General features: G+C 42.6%; 1 protein-coding gene across 3 annotated transcripts in view; it reads right to left on the bottom strand.

Annotated features, from left to right (window-relative positions):
- Positions 1-7,614: 7,614 nt before the first annotated feature.
- The window catches only part of TBK1 (TANK binding kinase 1), a 121,224-nt gene continuing 107,224 nt past the window's right edge, over positions 7,615-21,614 (bottom strand). For 2 of the 3 annotated variants that reach the window (XM_073620111.1, XM_073620112.1), the window contains exons 17-21: positions 21,122-21,223; positions 20,940-21,036; positions 20,722-20,828; positions 8,882-8,953; positions 7,615-7,980 (exon numbers count right to left, since the gene is read on the bottom strand). In XM_073620111.1, the coding sequence (XP_073476212.1) occupies positions 7,929-7,980; positions 8,882-8,953; positions 20,722-20,828; positions 20,940-21,036; positions 21,122-21,223 (430 nt within the window). In that variant the 3' untranslated portion in view covers positions 7,615-7,928. Of the gene's footprint in view, positions 7,981-8,881; positions 8,954-17,933; positions 18,250-20,721; positions 20,829-20,939; positions 21,037-21,121; positions 21,224-21,614 lie in introns of those variants that run through there. The other variant, XM_073620114.1, reaches the window with a different exon arrangement.

Genomic DNA, 21,614 nt, shown 5'->3' with positions numbered 1-21,614 from the left:
ACTCACTTCTCCATGATACTTGGCACATATTCTTTTTATATATTAAGGTTAATAATGATACATTTCTTTTCATGACTTTAGACAACATGCATCACTGCACAGAGATCCTTGCTCTGCAGATCTGTTATTTTAAATCATTACAATGACTTATCCAAGGTTACTTGAGCTGATATTGAGTATGATTTCTGTTGTACTGTGCCACACTTGGCTGAACTGGCCTACAGGTAAATTTCTCATAGAAATAAGACTAACCATAAAGTGGTAGATTTGGCTTTAGATGTTAGGTATTAGATCATTAAAATCAACCAACTATGGAGTAATTGCCAAGTACTAAGCTACAGCCTTTGCTACATTTTATTGACCAGATGTACTAAAAGTTTAACTAAAGGCAAAACAGTTTTTTTGTTTGTTTTGGATAGCGTGGGGAGGATTACAACACCTGTCAAGTTATTATTGCGCTCAGTGCCCCCGTTAGGGAGATTAACCCTATTTGTCATGCTTACTGTTATCATTGACAGTGAAAGAAAATCCCAAATTTTGAGTTGTCCCCAGAACAGAGAGAAAGTTTCCAATGGGAACATCAGTTTTGGTGACAGATTCCCTCAATTTGGAGGGATTTTCTCCAACTTCATGCTTTGGCTATGGGACATGAAGTAAAGTGAAATCTCCACAATGGGGAACAGGGCAAAAAAAAAAAAAAAAAATTACAGGGACTATAACCCACCTTTACTCTAGCCAATGGAACACTTTTCTTTCTTTTTTTTTTTTTTTTTTTAAAGATACAGTACCAGACACACGAATTACATTTAATGATATGTATCTTGTGTCCTGCAGGCCATGGGATACACACCTTTACATGTAACTAATGTGTTTGGTGATGTATCCCCAAAAAAACGAAAAACTTGCTAAACATCAGCTTCAAATCAAAAACTAATCTAATCAAATGTGGCCAACATAAGAGCCCATTTATGTCACGGCATTGGAAACCCTAGACCAAAATGAATATAATGTTTCCATGCTATACCTTGCTTTATGCAAAGAGCAAAAATGGTGTATTGTGTGCAATAGGCCATATTCTTGAATGAGCTCTGAAGCATACATTTTTTTCAATATTATCATTTAGTTATAATGTTTCATCCAATGCTATAGTCATGTCTCTGTTTAGATTATTATTCTTATTATAAGTATAAGGCTGACCGCAGGTCAGCCTGTTTTTGTAGGCAGAGTCAGGCTGCATAAAGCCGGGTCGCCTCTGCCTCCGTCCCTTGTGGTTGTAGGCTCTCGTACAGTGTCATTCCCGGGCGACTCTGACGTCACTTCCGGGTTCGGAGCAGCTCGTGCGGTGCCTCGCTTCTCAGCTCTGCATCGACAGCACTGTTCAGTGCCTCTGGGTCGGGTTATCAGTCTGCATTCCACTTTCCATGTCAGCATGCTGTACTGAGGGCTCAGGAGCAGGCTGGAGGGGGGGCAATGGAGGATGGAGGGGTAGTTCCACAGGGACACTCGGCATGTTGGATCTATTTTTTCTGGTTAAAAGAAGGGATTACTTTTTTAGAGTAAAAAAAAAAAAAAACCCTCACGTTCCTGTTTCTCCTTCTATAGTGGTTTTCCACATTGCAGCAAGGTGCTCAGGATTCTGTTTGGTGTCTCCCAGGCTGTTCAGGTATGTATTGTAGATTTTAGTTAGTTTTTCACACTTCTGCTGGTTACTCATCACGTCTATGGGTTTCTATAGATTGAGGTTTGTTTTATTGGCTGGTTCTGTTACAAGTCTCCTTTTTCGGTGCTCACGCAGCATATCGTTCCTTTTAGGCAGGTCACGTTTTTCTTATTCATGTTACATTTATCATGCATGTACTTTTCATTCATGCAGTCTTCGTTTCATTCATGCAATTTTACGTTTCATCCATGTAATTCACGTTTCATTCATGCAATTTACGTTTCATCCATGTAATTCACGTTTCATTCATGCAATTTACGTTTCATCCATGCAAGTTTACGTTTCATTTAAGCAATTAACGTTTCATTTAAGCAATTTTCGTTTCATTCATGGAATTTTCATTTCATTCATGCAATTTTCGTTTCATTCATGCAATTCACGTTGTCTCATGCAAGGTACGTTTTTCACACAGGGTACATTTTTCGTGCAACTTATGTTTCACGGACAATCATGCTTTTGACGTTTTGGGTTATTCCTGCTTTGTGGTACTCATGTTTTCCTATCATGTGTTATATTATCATGCGATTCATGTATTCTCGTGACAGGTGTAATCGCGTGGGTTTTCACGTTTCTCATGCTCACTTTCTCTCATACTCTCCTTTTAATTTGCACTCTCATTGATTGATTTAATTTTTCACGCAGCTTGCATTTCTCTGACATATAAGTTGCTTGCACAAGTCACGTGCTGCTTCCAGTCTTCTCTGGTTATGGTCCCATGGGCTTTTCTGTCACGTCCTCATGGTAAGTTCGGCATCTCCACTGCAGTCACCTGTCAGGTTCAAGTTTATTTGTTGTTTGCAGATCATGTCACAAGCAGCGGATATTGGGGATTTCGCTTCCATCTCGCCTTCTTCAGCAAGGGGGTCGGAGCACGGCAGCGTACACTCCCTCAGAACCTGGACTGTTCCTAGACTGATAGCAGAACTCCAGCGCAGGGGGATTTCATACCCGGCATCGGCTCGGAAAGCCCAGCTTTTTAGGTTGCTGTTCCCTCGTACAGCAGATACAAGTGCGGAGCAAGTTACCCTTCGGACTGTGGCTGCTTCCTTGGCTGAGATTCACACTTAGTTCTCTGGCCACGTTCTGCCAAGAGTTGCGCAATAGGGTGGAGTTTTTGGAGAATCAGCCGAGTTCGGCTACTGCAGCAGCTGCCTGCCCGATGGCTTTAGCAGATTCTGGGACCCCCTCGGTACCCGGGCCGGTACCGGTAGGTCCAGGTAATAATTTGTGTGCTCCCCCTGTCACCCCAGCACATTTTATTCCAGCTAATATTAAGAAGGACATTCTAGAGGGGAAGGATGTCAACCTGGCATCCCTATTAATTGCTGCCCATGACGTTGCGGACAACAGGTCCTACGCTTGTGGGGATGTTTCGGTGGTAGTGAAGACCAGGGATCACAGACTTAATCACAAGTTGTCCATCCCTGAGTTTGTCTTGGCCTTTAGTCTCTACAGAGATATAATCTGCTTTGTTACTCCACTTAGGAGGGAGGAGTTGGACCTGTACCTATATACAGTGGTCGAGTTAGGCCACAAGTATGGGGGGTCCAACCTTTATGATTATCACTGGTCTTTTGCCGCTAAAGCTGCGGCCCGTTTTGCTCAATTTCAGGTGGCGACGGCTTGGAGCAACATGGATACTGAGTTATTTTGCCGGCATTTCGCCGAGCTCAGGCCTCCGGTATGTGCGACTTGTCAGTCATCGACGCACACAGCATACTGGTGCCCCAATTCGGAGGTTCCTGCACTACCTAGTACGTCCAGGGGTCAGGCATGATGCTCCCTTCCTCAGGCCATCCGGCTCCATTGGATAAGTTAGGCCGTCCTATTCATTTTCTGGGGAAATCCCAGATTTGCAATAACTACAACCTTGGGGTATGCAATTTCAGTCAATGCCGGTTGCTGCATATCTGTACTGGGTGTTTCAGGGCTCACCCTAAGTCAGCCTGTTCACTTAAGCAGAATAAAACGTCATGACTAAGCCATATCAACGTACCTTTCTTGCAGGAGTGTTTAGCTGCCCACCCGTCACCTTCTTGGAGCGTTTTTTTGGCTAGGGGTTTCACTGAGAGTTTCCACACAGGGTTTGTCTCCCTACCATCTGATAGTTATGAGAGTGTAAGAACCTTAGGTCATCTTCTATAGATACTGAAGCGGTAGATTTGTTATTACAGTCAGAACTAGATAAAGGGGTTTGTCATCGGGCCATTTACTTTGCCACCCTTCCGGGTATGGAGGGTCAACCCACTGGGGCTTGTTAGAGGGAAATTTTCTAATAAACCAAGTTTAATGTATGACTTGTCTGCCCCTCATTGTTCACATGTTGCTAGCCTCAACTCTTTGATCCCTTCGGAAGAATTTTCTCTCAAATATGCTTCAGTGGATCAAGCGATTCAGTCTATCATTGAGGTGGGCTCAGGCGCTTGGTTGTCCAAAGCGGATGTTGCGGATGCTTTTAAGCTTCTGCCTATTCTGCCGTCTCTTTGGCAGTGGCATGGTATCAAATGGAAAGGTGTTTACTATTTCGCCACCAAGCATACATTTGGGTCTAAAAGTAGCCCTTGGTTGTTCAACTCATTTGCTCAGGCTCTTAGCTGGATCCTCACGTACAGGGCGAATTGTCACAAGGTGATCCATTATTTAGACAATTTTCTCCTCATTGAAGGTGGTGATCAGGTCCCTTCTGACTTTCGGAAACTTACTTCACTTTTCTCTGCACTTAAAGGGGTTGTAAAGGTAAAAATTTTTTCACCTTAATGCATTCTATGCATTAAGGTGAAAAAACTTTTGACAGTACCGCCGCCCCCAGCCCCCCCGTTTTACTTACCTGACGCCTCGAATCTTCGCTGCTCGTCCTCGTCATCTTCATTGCAGCTCAGCCTGGTCGCTGATTGGCTGCAGTGGATGGATTGAAAGCAGCGCAGCCATTGGCTCGCGCTGCTGTCAATCACATCCGATGACGCGGCGTGCCGGGGGGCGGGGCCGAGTGATACAGCGGGCGGCTATAGCCGCCAGCTGTATCACGGGAGCGCGCCCGCAAGCACTCACCACCATGCGAGGGAGCTCGCATTAAGGTGGTAAATGCTTGCGGGGAGGAGCTGAAACAGCCGCCGAGGGACCCCAGAAGACCAGGTTCGGGGCCACTCTGTGCAGAACGAGCTGCACAGTGAAGGTAAGTATAACATGTTTGTTATTTTTAAAAAAAAAAAAAAAAAAAAAAAAAAAAATACCTTTACAACCCCTTTAACATCCCGCTGGCTGTCAATAAGATGGTGGGTCCAGTTACCAGACTTACATTCCTGGGTATTACGCTTGATACGCAATCCATGCAGGCCAGTCTTCCCACAGACAAGCTCGTGAGAATCAGAGATCGCATTCATGCGTTTACAGTCTCCCGAGTCTGTACCGGGGTGGAATTACAGTCGCTTCTCGGTATGTTAAATTTTGCTATGAGGATCATTCCCCAGGGGAGAGCTTTCATTTCTAGATTATCATTATTGCCTTCGGCCCCCAACTCTGATGCTCAGGTGTTCCTGGATCCTTCCGCTCTTTCTGACCTTCTGATGTTGGATGAGTTCCTGCAGCATTGGAATGGGGTCGCTATGTTTATCCCGGCTGAGTCTAATTCTTCTCCCCAAGTTTTCACAGACTCAGCAGCCACCAAGGGCTATGCAGCCATTTTTGGTTCACATTGGATGGCAGGATCTTGGTCGGACGAGGTTTTGGCAATTCCTCGGTTCACTGAGACTTCGGCTTTGTTCGAAGTGTATCCCATAGTGGCAGCTGCTCAGGTGTGGGGGCATTTATGGGCAGGACAGACAGTGTTTTTTTCTACTGATAATCAAGCAATCTCTGAGATTATCAATAGTGGCAGATCCAGATCCTTGCTGATCATGAGATTTGTGCGCAGGCTCATTTGGTTATCCCTTCATTTCAACTTTCACATCCATTGTAGATTCATCAATGGTATAGACAATATAGCGGCCGATGCTTTGTCCCGGTTTAATTTCCCGTTATTTTTTCAGCAGGTCCCGGACGCAGACGCTTGCGCCACGCCTTCTCCGCAGTTCCAACAATCGGTGATGGATTAGACTCTCATTGGGTTGAAGCGGCTAATTTAATCAACAGTTCTTTATCTCTGAATACCAGGAAGGCCTATGCCACAGCTTGGAGGGTCTTCCAGGCCTTCCAGGCAAGATTTCCTAGCTTTGACAGTTACAATATCCAGTACCTACTTGCTTTTACCACCTTTTGCCACTCTCAACTCAAACTGGCCCATAGTACTATTAGGACGTATCTGGCTGGCATTCAACACTTCATGTTTTTAGAAGACCCTAATAGGCCCTCTATTTTCTCCGCTCACCCTATCAGGGCCATCCTCAAAGGAATCCAGAAGTGTAGCCCTCCTGTCAGGCTCAGCAGACTTCCCATAACTGGTCACATTTTCCGGGACATGTCCGATATTCTCTCTAGATCTCCTTTTGGGTGGTTACCAAGCTTGGTGCTTAAGGCAGCGATTTATCTGGCCTTTTTCGGTTTTCTGAGGCCAGGGGAACTTGCGCATTCTGGTTCAGGGTCTCGCATACTTCTGGCCAATCAGTGTGTCAGGCACCCAGGCTATTTTTGTTTACATTTACATGCATGCAAGACACAGCAAACAGGAGGCGGTACGGATATTAGGTTCTTTGAGACCGGGAAGGCATGGTGCCCGGTATCAGTGTTAGATCAGCTAGTCAGGGCTACGTCTGATAAACCTAGGGATGGGCCTCTGTTGCCCTTCCCTTGTGCTCCCCTCTCTGTAGCTCAATTCACTCTACATTGTCGCATTCTTTTGGCTAATCTGGGTCTGGACCTGAAGGCGTACTCTGGTCATTCATTTAGGATAGGAGCGGCTTCTGCAGCTTCACGCCAAGGGGTCCCTGCTCATATCATAAAGAAATTAGGCAGGTGGAGGTCAGCTTGTTTTTCTAGGTATATTCCAGATCCTGTTTTGGAGATGTCGCAGGCTTTTGTCAATTTGGCTGATTGAATGTGATTCAGTGTATAATAAACTTTTTGTTAAGCTTTCATCCTACTGTATTATTTTTGCCCCCTTTTAGGCATACTGATCACGTGACCCCGGCACACCTCAGGTCAATGTTCTTTGTGGTCTTTGTTTGTCCCTTCACTATCACAGGTTGACCCCGAGTACAAGTATAAGGCTGACCGCAGGTCAGCCTGTTTTTGTAGGCGGAGTCAGGCTGCATAAAGCCGGCCCGCCTCTGCCTCCGTCCCTCGTGGTCGTAGACTCTCGTACCCCACCCACCCATTCCCTTTTTTCTTTATTTTTCCATTCATTTTTATTTCATTTCATTTTCTTCTCATACTTGGGTATGCCCCCTTTTAGGCATACTGACCACGTGACCCCGGCACACCTCAGGTCAATGTTCTTTGTTGTCTTTCTTTGTCCCTTCACTATCACAGGTTGACTCCGAGTACAACTTCATTCTTTGACATGGTATCCAAATGATCCTATCACCATGTATATGGCGAAGGCTCTTATCACACTTGTGCGGCTTAGGATCCAACTTGTGTGGCCCCAAGTCGCAGGACATGTGAAATTCAATGTATTTCAATGAGAGCCATTCCAATTGACACTACTGAAGTCCCTGCAACTTCAGAAAAAGTTCCTGCACTACTTTGGTCCGATTTTGACACGGCTTCAATGCCAGAGAGTGGCAAGTCTCATCAAAGTCGTATTAAAGTTGGACTCCAAAGTTGCACCGACAATCGCTCAACTTTTGCCAGCTAGTGTGAACCGAACATTACCTTTTAATCTTTTCCACTAGATCAGTCCTCTCTAAATGTATACAGGGATTGAGTGATATGTGAACAAAAAAAATCTCCATAAGAGATAAATTGTACAGATAATTTAATAACAGTGTTTACTTTAGGTGCTCCACTTATAAATTCTCTGTACACATCACTTAAAATCTACTGTGCTTTATGAGTACAATAAAACTAAATAAGTCTGTTAAACAGCAATTGTTAATATAGTCAAAAGAATAAAATCAAGTTTTTTTTTGTATTCACAGTATATTACAGATATATACATAAAACTCTGGCACAGAAATTACAGACAAGGGGGCAGGCAGGGGTTAAGGTCCAATGTAATGCCAAGATGGCAATGTGCACAGCTACAGCTGACAATGAGAAGAAACTCATTTTATTATATGCAGTCCACATTCCGGAGGCCACCATCCATAGTCAGAGCCCCAAATCTAGAAGAGATAGAAAGAGTATAGTTTAACATGGATGCAATAAAACAGAAAAAGCTTTAGTTTCCACAAGAATAATTTAAGGCAAGATTCTTTAGGGTTAGTGTAATTATGTTGCTGCCAATGTCAGCTGCAAATCCAACCAAAATATTACAGGCATTTATATAGCACCAGCATTATAAACAGTGTTTTACATACACTAAATTCAAATTAATAGCTGCCTTCAGGGAGCTTACAATCTAAGGTCCCTATCTCACATGCCAAACAAACATACTAAGCCAATTTAGACAGCAGCCAATTAAAGCGGAGTTCCACCCAAAAGTGGAACTTCCATTTTAAGCACTCCTCACCCCCTTACATGCCACATTTGGCATGTCATTTTTTTGGGGTTTTGGGGGGGGGGGGGTTTTGGGGGGGGGGGGGGGGGGTCTCGGGAGTGGGTACCTGGTTTTGACAGGTGCTTCCTGTCCCACTTCCTCCTTCCGTCTAGGCGACCCCTCCCCCTCTGTAATCTTCTGGGACAGGTCACAGAAGATTGCCTGGCCACTAGGAGAGCACAGTACATGCCCGGCTGTGAAGCTGCAATCTGTCACAGCCGGGCGCCCACAGCTGCAATGACGGCGCCGCGGAGAGGAGAGGGAGAGGAGCAAGGCTTTGGCAGCTGCATCACTGGAACGTGAGACAGGTGAGTGTCTGTTTATTTCCACTTTAACCTACCAACATGTCTGGTCGTAGGAAGAAACCCATGCAAGCACAGTGAGAATATGCAAAATCCATGCAGATAGTCTCCATGCTGGGATTCAAACCAAGGACTCCAGTCCTAAAGGCAGTAGCACTAGCCACTAAGTCAATGTGCTGCCAGATTTGGACATGAAAAACCCATTTTGTTGCCAGTCATATTTACCTTTCCAAAATATGATTATTTTCAGCCAACTCTTTGACAACTCCTTCCATTTCTTCTTTCAGTTTGCGCATTCTGCAATACAATAAGCATAGATATATTAATCTTAAAGTAATGTAATTTCACAGAGATTTTGATTTTAATGGGACGTTCACATTTTACATGATTGCATATTTTTGTAATTGTAATATAAACATTTTTGTCTGTTTAACAACTGCTGACATACGATTTCAGCCATATAGGGAGTACATTGTTGTCACAGGGCTTGCAGTCGCTATTGTTACAATAGAAGACAGAGCAGTAAAGCATGATTACCAAGAAGGAAGCAGAGCCTACATAGCTTGTCAATGGACATAAATAAATACAAACACATACAAAAATGTTTTTACCACATGAACTGGCGATGTAAGCAGAAGGGAGCCTGAGAGGCAGAGTAAAGCTGGATATACACTAGTAGATTTTTGAACAGACATTCGTATGAAAACTCTCAGTACATTTGATGACTTTATGAATGTCATTTAAAAGTACTTAAGAATTGTGTTTGCTTTTAAAATACAATTTTAGAATGAACATACAGTGGGGACGGAAAGTATTCAGACCCCCTTAAATTTTTCACTCTGTTATATTGCAGCCATTTGCTAAAATCATTTAAGTTCATTTTTTCCTTGTTAATGTACACACAGCACCCCATATTGACAGAAAAAAAACACAGAATTGTTGACATTTTTGCAGACTTATTAAAAAAGAAAAACTGAAATATCACATGGTCCTAAGTATTCACACCCTTTGCTGTAATGCTCATATATTTAACTCAGGTGCTGTCCATTTCTTCTGATCATCCTTGAGATGGTTCTACGCCTTTATTTGAGTCCAGCTGTGTTTGATTATACTGATTGGACTTGATTAGGAAAGCCACACACCTGTCTATATAAGACCTTACAGCTCACAGTGCATGTCAGAGCAAATGAGAATCAGGAGGTCAAAAGGAACTGCCTGAAGATCTCAAAGACTGAATTGTGGCAAGGCACAGATCTGGCCAAGGTTACAAAAAATTTCTGCTGCACTTAAGGTTCCTAGGAGCACAGTGGCCTCCATAATCCTTAAATGGAAGACGTTTGGGACGACCAGAACCCTTCCTAGAGCTGGCCATCCGGCCAAACAGCTATCAGGGGGGAGAAGAGCCTTGGTGAAGAAGAACCCAAAGATCTCTGTGGCTGAGCTCCAGAGATGCAGTCGGGAGATGAGAGAAAGTTTTAGAAAGTCAACCATCACTGCAGCCCTCCACCAGTCGGGGCTTTATGGCAGAGTGGCCCGACGGAAGCCTCTCCTCAGTGCAAGCCACATGAAACCCGCATGGAGTTTGCTAAAAAAAAAAAAACACATGAAGGACTCCAAGATGGTGAGAAATAAGATTCTTTGGTCTGATGAGACCAAGATAGAACTTTTTGGCCTTAATTCTAAGCGGTATGTGTGGAGAAAACCAGGCACTGCTCATCACCTGTCCAATACAGTGCCAACAGTGAAGCATGGTGGTGGCAGCATCATGCTGTGGGAGTGTTTTTCAGCTGCAGGGACAGGACGACTGGTTGCAATCGAGGGAATGATGAATGCGGCCAAGTACAGGGATATTCTGGACGGAAAACTTTCTCCAGAGTGCTCAGGACCTCAGATTGGGCCGAAGGTTTACCTTCCAACAAGACAATGACCCTAAGCACACAGCTAAAATAACGAAGGAGTTGCTTCACAACTTTGTGACTGTTCTTGAATGGCCCAGCCAGAGCCCTGACTTAAACCCAATTGAGCATCTCTGGAGAGACCTAAAAATGGCTATCCACCGTTTATCATCCAACCTGACAGAACTGGAGAGGATCTGCCGGGAGGAATGGCAGCTGATCCCCAAATCCAGGTGAAAAACTTGTTGCATCTTTCTCAAAAAGACTCATGGCTGTATTAGATCAAAAGGGTGCTTCTACTAAATACTGAGCAAAGGGTCTGAATACTTAGGACCATGTGATATTTCAGTTTTTCTTTTTTAATAAATCTGCAAAAATGTCAACAATTCTGTGTTTTTCTGTCAATATGGGGTGCTGTGTGTACATTAATGAGGAAAAAAAATTACTTAAAATGATTTTAGCAAATGGCTGCAATATAACAAAGAGTGAAAAATTTAAGGGGGTCCTAATACTTGGGTATAACACAACAAGCTTTGCACACCTGGATTGGAGGATTTTCTGACCTTCTTTGCAAATCCTCTCAAGCTCAGTCAGGTTGGATGGGGATCGTTGGTGGACAGCTATTTTTTAGGACTCTCCAGAGATGTTCAATAGGGTTCAAATCAGAACTCTGGCTGGACTCTAGGATAGTCACAGAGTTGTCCCTAAACTACTCCTGTGTTGTCTTGGCTCTGTGCTCAGGACCGTTGTCATGTTGGAAGGTGAACCTTTGGACCAGTCTGAGGTCCTGAGCACTGTGGAACAGGTTTTCATTGAGGATTTCTGTACTTTGCTTCATTCAGCTTTCCATAAACCCAGGCCAGTCTCCCAGTCCCTGCTGCTAAAACAAAACAGCATGATGCTGCCACCACCATGCTTCACTTTTAGGATGGTATTGGGCAGGTGGTGAGCGGTGCCTGGTTTCCGTCAGACATAACATTTAGAATTGAGGCTAAACAGTTCAATCCTGCTTTCATCAGACCAGAGAATCTTGTTCCTCACAGTCAGAGTCCTTCAAATGCTTTTTTGCAAACTCCCATGTGGGCTTCCGTGTGTTTTGCACTGAGGAGAGGCTTCCATCTAGCCACTTTGCCATAAAGCCCAGATCAGTGGAGGGCTGCAGTGATGGTTGTCCTTTTGTAACTTTGTCCCACATCTTCAAAGGATCTCTGGAGCTCAGTCAGAGTGACCATTGGGTTCTTGGTCACCTCTTTTACTAAGGCCCTTCTCCCCCAATTGCTCAGTTTGGCTGGGGGACCAGCTCTTGGAAGAGTCCTGGTTGTGTCAAACTTTTTTTCCATTTCATTGTGCTCTTGGGAACCTTAAGTGCAGAAGAAATTTTTTTTTTTGCAGCCTTCCCCAGATCTGTGCCTTGCAATAATCCTGTCTTAGCTCTGCAGGCAGTTCCTTTGACCTCATGGCTTTTGCTCCGATACAGTATGCATGGTCATCTGTGAGGTATTTTATAGAGAGGTCTGTGCCTTTACAAATCATGTCCAATCAATGTGCATAATTTACCACAGATGGACTCCAATCTAGGTGTAGAAGCATCTCAGCAGCGGTCAAGAGAAATGGGAGGCACCTGAGCTAAATTTCAAGTGTTGATGCAAAGGGTCTCAGTACTTTTGCCAATGTGATAAAAAAATTTTCCTTTTTGCAAACATTTTTAAAATTCTGGTTCCATGTTGTCATTATGGATTAAGATTTTAAACAACTGTAGTACCCGGCTGCAACATAACAAAATTGAAAAAAGTGAAGGGGGTCTGAATTCTTTATGAATGCACTGTAGATCCAGCTATGTTGCAAACTGCAAAGGGAGGGGATAAGGGTTGACCTCCACAGGAATTACCAATATATGTGGAAGCCAATAGGGCCATGTTAGGTTCTGATGAGGTCTTTAAATTCTTGGAAATATCTAAACACTTTCCATGAAGCCCATGTTTGAGTGTACTGGTCATGCGTATGTTTCCTGGGCCAAGAGTGACTCCATGTGTACCAATAGAATCTACATTATAATACCAAAAGTATTGGGAAGCTTGTCTTTACATGCAAATGAACTTTAATGGCATTCCAGTCTTCATCCATAGGGTTCAATATTGAGTTGGCCCACCCCTTTGCGCAACTATAACAGCTTCAACTCTTCTGGGAAGGCTGTCCACAAGGTTTAGAAGGGCGTCTATGAGAATGTTTGACCAGTTTTCCAAAAGTGTTTTTGTGAGGTCAGGCACTGATGTGGATGAGAGGGCCTGGCTTGCAGTCTTCGTTCTAATTCATTCCAAAGACGTTCTATCGGGTTGAGGTCAGGACTCTGTGCAGACCAATCAAGTTCCTCCACCCCAAACCTGCTCCATCCATGTCTTTGTGGACCTTGCTTTGTCCCAAGGGGTGCCAACCCTTGGGTTCACACCAGGAAACATAAGCCCTCCAGACTCTATAATATATGGTTCTGGAAGATGGCTTCCTTGCACTAATCAGGGTAGAGATAACTGACCTGGAAAGCCCACGTTTCTTTAGAATGTGGGTTTCAATAGCCAAGCCGTTAAATTTAGAGACCATAAGGAAGGATGGAATATCGGTCCCTGAGAGAGCAGATCAGGCCGTAGTGGGAGGGACCATGGGCCCTCCACTGCCATCTTTACGATTTCTGCATACTATGACCTTCTGGGCCATGCTGGTGCCACCAGAATTACCGGCGTTCTTTCCAGCTTGATCCTGCAAAGAAGTTGAGGAAGCAATTGAATAGGGGGGAATGCATAGATCAGTGAGAACTGATCCCACGGGGTCACCAACGCATCCGTTCCCCATGCGAATGGATCCCTTGTTCTGGCCACAAAGTTGACTAACTTCATGTTGAACCTGGACACTAGAAGATCTGCGTCCAGAGTCCCCCATCTTTTGACAAAACAGCCGAAATATATTGGGGTGAAGAGACCATTCCCTTGGGAATAACTGCTGGCGACTCAAGTAGTCCACCTGCCAATTCTCTACACCTGGAATGAAGACTGCCAATAGGCATGGAACATTCCTTTCTGCCCAAGTTAGAATATGGTTCACCCCTCTCTGCCCTGACAGATGTTTGGTGCCCCCTTGGTGATTGATATAGGCCACAGCTGTGGCATTGTCGGATTAAATCCTGACAGGACAATCCCGTAACCTGAAAGTCCAGGCCTTTAGAGCTAGACGCACTGCCCGAATCTCTAGGATATTGTTACCACTTTCCAGATGACTGGTCTGAAGGATTTTCCTTTCAGCAGATTCTGGGTTAGTAACCACCAAGTGAGGCTTTGGGCCACTCTTGGGGACAGCCACATTGGCAAGTCTAAAGCTTGAATTGTTGTGTTCCAAGTAGACAGGATACTGTTTTGCAGCAGTCTTGAATGGAACTGGGCATAGGGCATAGGGAACTGTTTCGAATGAAGTCACCATCTTTCCTAGCAATCTCATGCAAAGGCGAATGTAGGGATCGCCTTTTGACCTGACCAAGGCAAGAACCCTTTCTGGGCTGTGTCTATGATCAGACCCAAGTACTCCAGCCTTTTTAGCAGTATTAAGGAAGATTTCTCTAGGTTGAGAATCCAACCCAAACTTTCCAACTTTGATTGTAGTGCGTCATATTTTTTGCTCCAAACGAGCCACCGACTGATCTATTAGTAATAGATCGTCTGGGTACGCTACGACTGTTATGCCCTGTGCCCTTAACCTGGCTAGAGGTGGGGCCAGTACTTTTGTGAACACCCGGGGTGCTGCGGCTAGCCTGAAGGGCAGGGCTACAAACTGAAAATGCTGCTGTTCTAACTCGAACCGCAGAAACTTTTGGTGAGCGGGAAATATAGGGACATGCAGATATGGATCCCTGATGTCGATTGATGCCAGAAGTTCTCCTCCTAGGAGGATAGAAACTACTGACCTGATCATCTCCATGCGAAAGGAGCAAATCTTCAGGAACCGATTTAGATTTTTTAGATCTAGAATGGGTCTGACATTCCCATTTGGTTTTGATACCATAAAAAGATTTGAATAAAACACCAGACCTTGCTCTTTTGTGGGGATCTGTATGATCACCCCTTGAGATATTAATCAGTCTTGTGCCTGAAACAGAGATTGTCTTTTCTCTGTATCTTTGGGAACGCTTGACCTCAGGAAATGAGACGGTGGAAAGTCCCGATATCAACTCCATAAGAGAGCTGGTGCGGATGGTCAGGTCAAAAGGCGATCCCTCCATTCACCTTTGCATGAGCTTGCTAGGAAAGATGGTGACTTCATTCGAAGCAGTTCCCTTTGCCCAGTTCCATTCAAGACTGTTGCAAAATGGTATCCTGTCTACTTGGAACAAAACAATTCAAGCTTTAGACTTGCCAATGTGGCTGTCCAAGAGTGGCCCAAAGCCTCACTTGGTGGTTACTAACCCAGAATCTGCTGAAAGGAAAATCCTTCAGACCAGTCATCTGGAAAGTGGTAACAACTGATGCCAGCCTTTCAGGCTGGGGAGCAGTACTAGAAAAGACAACTGTCCAGGGACAGTGGTCAAGAACCGAAAGAACCTTGCCCATCAATATCCTAGAGATTTGCAACCAAGTATTAAAAAGTGAAAGTTTGATGGATGATTGTTGATCTGTCCCATTACTTTTGGTCCCTTTAAAAGTGGGAGGCACATATACAAACTGTTGTAATTCCTACACCGTTCACCCAATTTGGATGTAAATACCCTCAAATTAAAGCTGAAAGTCTGCAGTAAAAGCACATCTTATTGGTTTCATTTCAAATCCATTGTGGTGGTGTGTGTATAGAACCAAAAAGATTAGAATTGTGTCGATGTCCCAATATTTATGGACCTGACTGTATGTGCATAGACTCCCTCTAGTGGAGAATTAAGGCATGACAACATTTTTTTCCTTGAAGAATACATAGGTGTTTTTAGTACCCAAGTTTCTTCCCTTACCTTATCCCCGCCGTAGGATTTGCTGAATTAATGGACAATCCAACCTTCACTCATCGTGGCAGGTTGCATTTAGCAAACCTTCAAGGACCGTGTCCCTAATATCGGGGTTCCAACTCTCTTGGACCTGTAAAGCATCCCCCCAGGAAGCTTTAGGTAATGTAAGAAGACCTAAGCCCTGGGTTCCTGGGGTCCAGCCCTACAAAGAGAGGCATTACAGGCAAAACCTCGTGCTTCAGATACGAGGCCACAGGTATCATCCTTTTAGGCCTTAGTGGCACTTTAGATGGATCTGGTCTTTATGGCTATTTAAATCCAGCATGGATCCCTCCTGGAGCTCCTCAGAGAACATCTTCACTCGTGACCAACATCTTAGACACTGGCGAAAAAACAGATGTATTCCTGGAAGGAGGAGGGGTTACATAGGGAGTGAACTTCCTGGATTGGGTATAACCAGTGTCCATCACCTGAAGGTGGCCTATAACCCATTAAGTAATTACTTAAGCCTCTGTGTCCCATGATGTACGATAAAGAAAAGAAAACATTATGTATAACAAGAAAGGAGAGAATGGAGAGAATCCTGGAGAAAGAGGGTCTCCAACGCTATTGGATCTCTAGCTATGGTCGTTCTGTTCTGTCAGAAGTGAATGGAAGAACGATGCAAGCTGATGTTATGTCGGCCAATAGAGTAAAGGTCAGATACTCAAAGGTAAAATGGAATAGAGAGGCAGTAAGCCTCTTTGATGCAGAATCTAAAATAGATTGGGAAAGGGAGGTTCCTCTCAAATGAAAAATGTATTCGAATTCAGAGCTTTAGGATGTTCCAGTCTCCCAAATAGAGGAATCACAGTAGCTCGTAAAAAAGGATATATGAAGCTTAGAGGAAACTCTGTCCCATACTTTGAGAAGTTGGTATGTTAGATTCAAGTATGAGATTAAGGGACCCCGATAAGTAAGTACAATCCATGAAAGGCCTAGGAGGTAACCGGCAGAGAGGGCTTGTTCTATAACAACCCAGTGCTTAGAATGAAGATTGTGAAACCAGTCTACTAACTGAACGAGAACAGAAGAATAGTATAGTATAGGAAAAGGTCAGGGGCACCTGTACCTCCTCTAGATTTAGGAAGGGACAAGATTGTCTCAATCTTGGGCGACACTGTCCCCAGATAAATTTGTTGAAAATTGTAGCACTTTTATTTTTAAAGTGTGGGGTACTGCAATAAGTATTGTCTGGAAAGTGTATAAAAATCTTGGGATAAAGTTATTCCAGATACTGATCCTACCAAAACAATGAGGTCAATCGATGAATCAACTTCAGTACAACCAGCCTCCTCATAGATGGATTGAATCTTGGCTGGTCCCTGCTGAACCGGACGGGATTTAATCCATCTATGGCTTGCTTAATACAGTGTTTATAGTGGGCACATCTGCCAGTGAAACAAATAGTTAATTTTGACTAGCTTGGTCCAAGTGAACCATTTGGAGTCACCAGAAACATGGAGTCACTCTAAGTTTCACACATCTGTGCTAGTCAAGCCACCCCCTCAAAGCAGGCTACCGTTGCCCAATTCCTTTTGAAAAAAAATAGTTCTCTAAGTGGTATGCTGACATATCAGATAAGTCATTATAAAGGCCTTCTGCATACTGATTCTGAGTTAGTGACTCAGTTATTGAAGCAAGACAGCCAGTCAACTGGCATTAGCTGAATAAGAAGTCAGTAATTACAGTCTCCATGATTTTCTTAGGAAAGGTTTTCTTTTAACTGTTGCCCATTTTATTAATAACCACTTTAAGGAGGAGTGTTTATGGAATGGTCGTATCACACTAGTTTTCCAGCGTGACTGGGGAGCATTTCAACCTATCCTTGCTGTACTACATGTTGACTGTCAAATGGCATAACACACTTGGCCTTAAAAAAAGATCCTTCCAAAATACATTAAAAGGAAAACATTTTTAAGTGAAATATGCAGAAAGATATTTATTGTAAGCATCACATAATCAGTGAAGCAGAAATCCTGTCCAGCCAGTTTGCTATTCTTTTTTCATCAAGAAGTTTTTATTTCTATAGAACATTCTTCATTTTTTCCAGTTTTGTTGTTACAAAAAAAAAAAGGAAACTACAAGAACAAAACAAAACAAAAAGTGGCTTTCAGTACTTGAAAAGTACTGCATATCAGTATACTGTGCAATTACCTAAGTAATGTTAAAGTTGTGAATAAAAGAACCACGGTCCAAGTTCTCATTATTTTACCAAGTGTGTATAGCAATAAGTGTTAGGAGGGACAGATCAGCTATCTACCCTGGAGACTATAATCTCTGAAAAATCTGTTCTTAACTAAAGCAAGTAGTGCAAAAGCAGGGTTATTAAGCCATTAACACCAGATCTTTTTGAGAGTTACCTCTGCTGGTAAAGGTTAAGCTTCCTCGGTTTAAGATGGATTGCACCTTATCGATCCAAGGGTGTGTTGTTGGGTGATGGAGGGCCAATGTTGTGCTATTGTCTTACTGGCCAAGTACAGGGTTCTAGTTATGGTTAATTTCAGGTGAGGGTTGTCAAAAGGGAAGCTCCAAAAATTCCTGGATACCCATCTTTGGCTGAGGACAGCAATGAAGTTGGAATATGGAATGCTCAATTAATAATAGCGAACATCTCTTGCCAGCATTGGATTCGTTTTGGGTACTTTCAGAACATATGAATAAGATCTCTCTGTGCCAAGGTGCTCCTAGGACACAATAGGGAATTTCTTTGAAAAAAAGCAGTGCATTCTTAAGGAAGTGAAATTTAGTTTAATAGGAATACCAGTGTTAGGCATCCCATACATTAGTCATTCTTTTTTGTTCAGCCAGCGGAGAAATGGGGAATTACTACTGCTGAGGATTTGTATTCTGACAGCGGGGAGACATCTCTGTCATCAAAATACACTGATCAGTGCTGCTAGCTACAGCCTGTAGCACCGATCATGCACAAATTATCCAACAGGCTGTTTGTACAGAAGTCATAGGTAGATCGACTTCTGTACAACCAACCTGCCCATACATTCATCGAAAAAAGCCTGGATTCATGAAAGACAGAACATGTCAAACAAACCTGATTTCTTTTTATGAGGTGGTAAGTAAAACCTTGGACAGAGGGGTGGCTGTGGAGGTGGTATACTTGAATTTTGCAAAAGCGTTTGACACATTTGGCTCATGTGGAAGGTAAAAGTCAACAGGCTTGGAAAGATCAGTTTATAAATGGATAGAAAACTGGCTTAAAGAAAAGAATTCAGATAGTAGTGGCTAATGATTCTTACTCTGAAAGGTCTAGGGTTAATCAGTGGTGTACCCCAAGGTTCAGTGTTGGGACCCTTACTGTTAAACCTTTATAAATGATATAGGGTCTGGGATTAAAAGTACCATTTCTGTCTTTGCAGATGACACCAAGCTATGCAGTGGATTAACATTCTTACAGGATGTCTCCAATTTACAAGCTGACCTCACTGCACTGTCTAATTGGGCAACTAAGTGGCAAATGAGGTTTAATGTTGATAAATGTAAAGTTTTGCACTTGGGGGCTAAGAATATGCATGCATCAAACATACTAGGGGGAATCAATGGTGGAGAAGGATCTGGGGATTTTGGTAGATCATGAGCTCAATAACTGAATGTAATTCCAAGCTGCAGTTTCCAAAGCGAGCAAAGACCTTTCTTGTATTAAGAGAGATATGGACAGCAGCGAGAGAGCTATCATTTGGCCCCTGTACAAATTATTAGTAAGACCTCATCTGGAATTTGCAGTTCAGTTTTTTGCACCAGTTCACAAAAAGGATATCGGGGGAACTGGAGAAAGTGCAGAGAAGGGCAACCAAACTGATGAGACATAGCATGGAGGAGCTCAGCTATGAGGAAAGATTAGAGGAACTGAATTTATTCTCTTGCGAAGAGGAGATTAAGGGGGATATGATCGACATGTACAAATACAAAAGTGGTCCATATAGTGAACTTGGTATTAAGTTATTCACTTTAAGACCATCACAGTGGACAAGGGGGCACTCTTTACGTCTAGAGGAAAAAAGATTTCATCTCCAAAATATGAAAAGGTTTCTTCATAGTAAGCTGTGAAAATGTGGAATAGACTCTCTCCAGAAGTGGTTCTGGCTAGCTCACTAGATTGCTTTTAAAAAAAATGACAATTTCTTTCCTAAATGTACATAATATAACTGGGTACTAACATTTATAGGTAAAATTGATCCAGGGAAAATCAGATTGCCTCTTGGGGGATCAGGAAGGAATTTTTTCCCCTGCTGTAGCAAATTGGATCCTGCTTTATTGGGGTTTTTTGTCTTCCTCTGGATCAACTGTGGGTGAAGGATTGTGTATATGGGATTATATAATTTTTTATTTTTTTTTTATTTTGGTTGAACTAGATTGACTTGTGTCTTTTTTCAACCTATGAAATTTTCTAATTTTCGTACGAAATTTCAGAATCGGCTGTCGAAAGTACACACTATACAAAAATTGTTTGGACGAAAATGTTCACCCGATTTTCTTAGTGTGTACGAGCTTTAAGTCTCTAGGAGGGAGATATTGACATCTGCGGCATTCTTTCAAATGCTTTAATCCACTGCTTGTCAATAAACCAACATTAGTCCTGTTCCTATTTTTCTTTATTTGATAATGATCCTGGGCTGTGAGATATGAGGCCCTTCTTATATTTGGCGTGAGGGATAAAAGTAATCAATTCCATTTTATGTGGCGCAAGGTCAATTTTAAATAGCTAATATTTTTACACAGACTAGTGGTCCCTCAAGTGTGCCAGAGCTCCACATTTTAAAATCCGTTATGGGATGTGCCGTATTTTAAAAAGGACACTACTTACAATTTGTCAGCACATCCTTATTTCAAATATTTGATATTGACCAAGATTACCAAGTGAATGTCCTATTCAGGGGAATAAAGATGTTGGCTGACATTGGTTCAGTAAGTCGCATTAGTAAAGAGAGAGAAGAAAGATGCTAAACGAATAACAGCCAACGGGAACATTTTTATTTAAAAAGAACTGTTTAACCAAGGACCACAATAATCCAGCCATCAAAGAGTAAAGTTAGGTATGCATGTTTATGCATAAAGAATAAAATTTTAAACATTCCATAATGCAGGACACTAGACATTGTAGTATTATTAAAAAAAAAAAAAAAAAAAAAAACAGCACTTACCCAAGAGTCATTTCTACTAGAGTGTTAGGGCTTGCGTAAACTGGATTCACTGGTGGCTTTATTCCCCCAGGATTAGCAAACATCTTCTGAGGCATGCTGTCTTGGTACTGCAATGACAATATTAGCACGAGTGAACAATGTATAACGGATAGCACTGGAGAGAAAAATAAGCCAAACTTGTTCAGGTGATCTAGCGATGGCCAAAGAGGCTGAAATACCTCATTGATATAATGTTGACATTTGGACACCTCTTCTGCAATGTCAAAACACTGATTTCTAAGTGTGAATAACTGCTTTCTTAGATGAATCATTTTTCTGAAGAAAAGAGGTAAAGTAGAGATTGTTATGAATCATTGATTTCCTCCCCTGAGAAGGCAAAAATGAAACCAGCTAAACTTGCCTCATCCATTCCTGAACTTTCAGGCGGAAGGTCTCATACTTGCCAATACATTCTTCCTTGTACAGGGTGTAGGCTTTTGTTGCATGAAGGGCCAGCTTCTGCCTTCAAAAAAAAATAAATACAAAATCATTACAAATACTTAATGCTCAAACAATAAATATAGATAAAAAGTCTTGAACTGATTGCCCAACACTGCCTTTTCAAAGCCATCTGGAATGAAGATTCAAGAAAAAAAAATGTAACTATCACAATGGAGCTTATTTATTTTTATTGTCCCAATGAAGGAGAAATAAAACTTTTTGGGCCACATTCCTAGTTATCACATATCAACCTTAGAGGGCTTAAAAAAACTTAATACACTAGGCCAAACGTGCATATAGCCTTTTATTACACTATATACATAGTATATTGAAATGCATAAAGTAATATTAAAGCTTTGTGTTTTTTTTTGGTTTTAAAATAACAGACATGTTATACTTACCTGCTCTGTACA

This window comes from Aquarana catesbeiana, linkage group LG03, assembly GCF_042186555.1.
Source record: "Aquarana catesbeiana isolate 2022-GZ linkage group LG03, ASM4218655v1, whole genome shotgun sequence".
NCBI classification, from domain to species: domain Eukaryota; kingdom Metazoa; phylum Chordata; class Amphibia; order Anura; family Ranidae; genus Aquarana; species Aquarana catesbeiana.
This window is presented reverse-complemented; position numbering and strand designations above follow the sequence as displayed.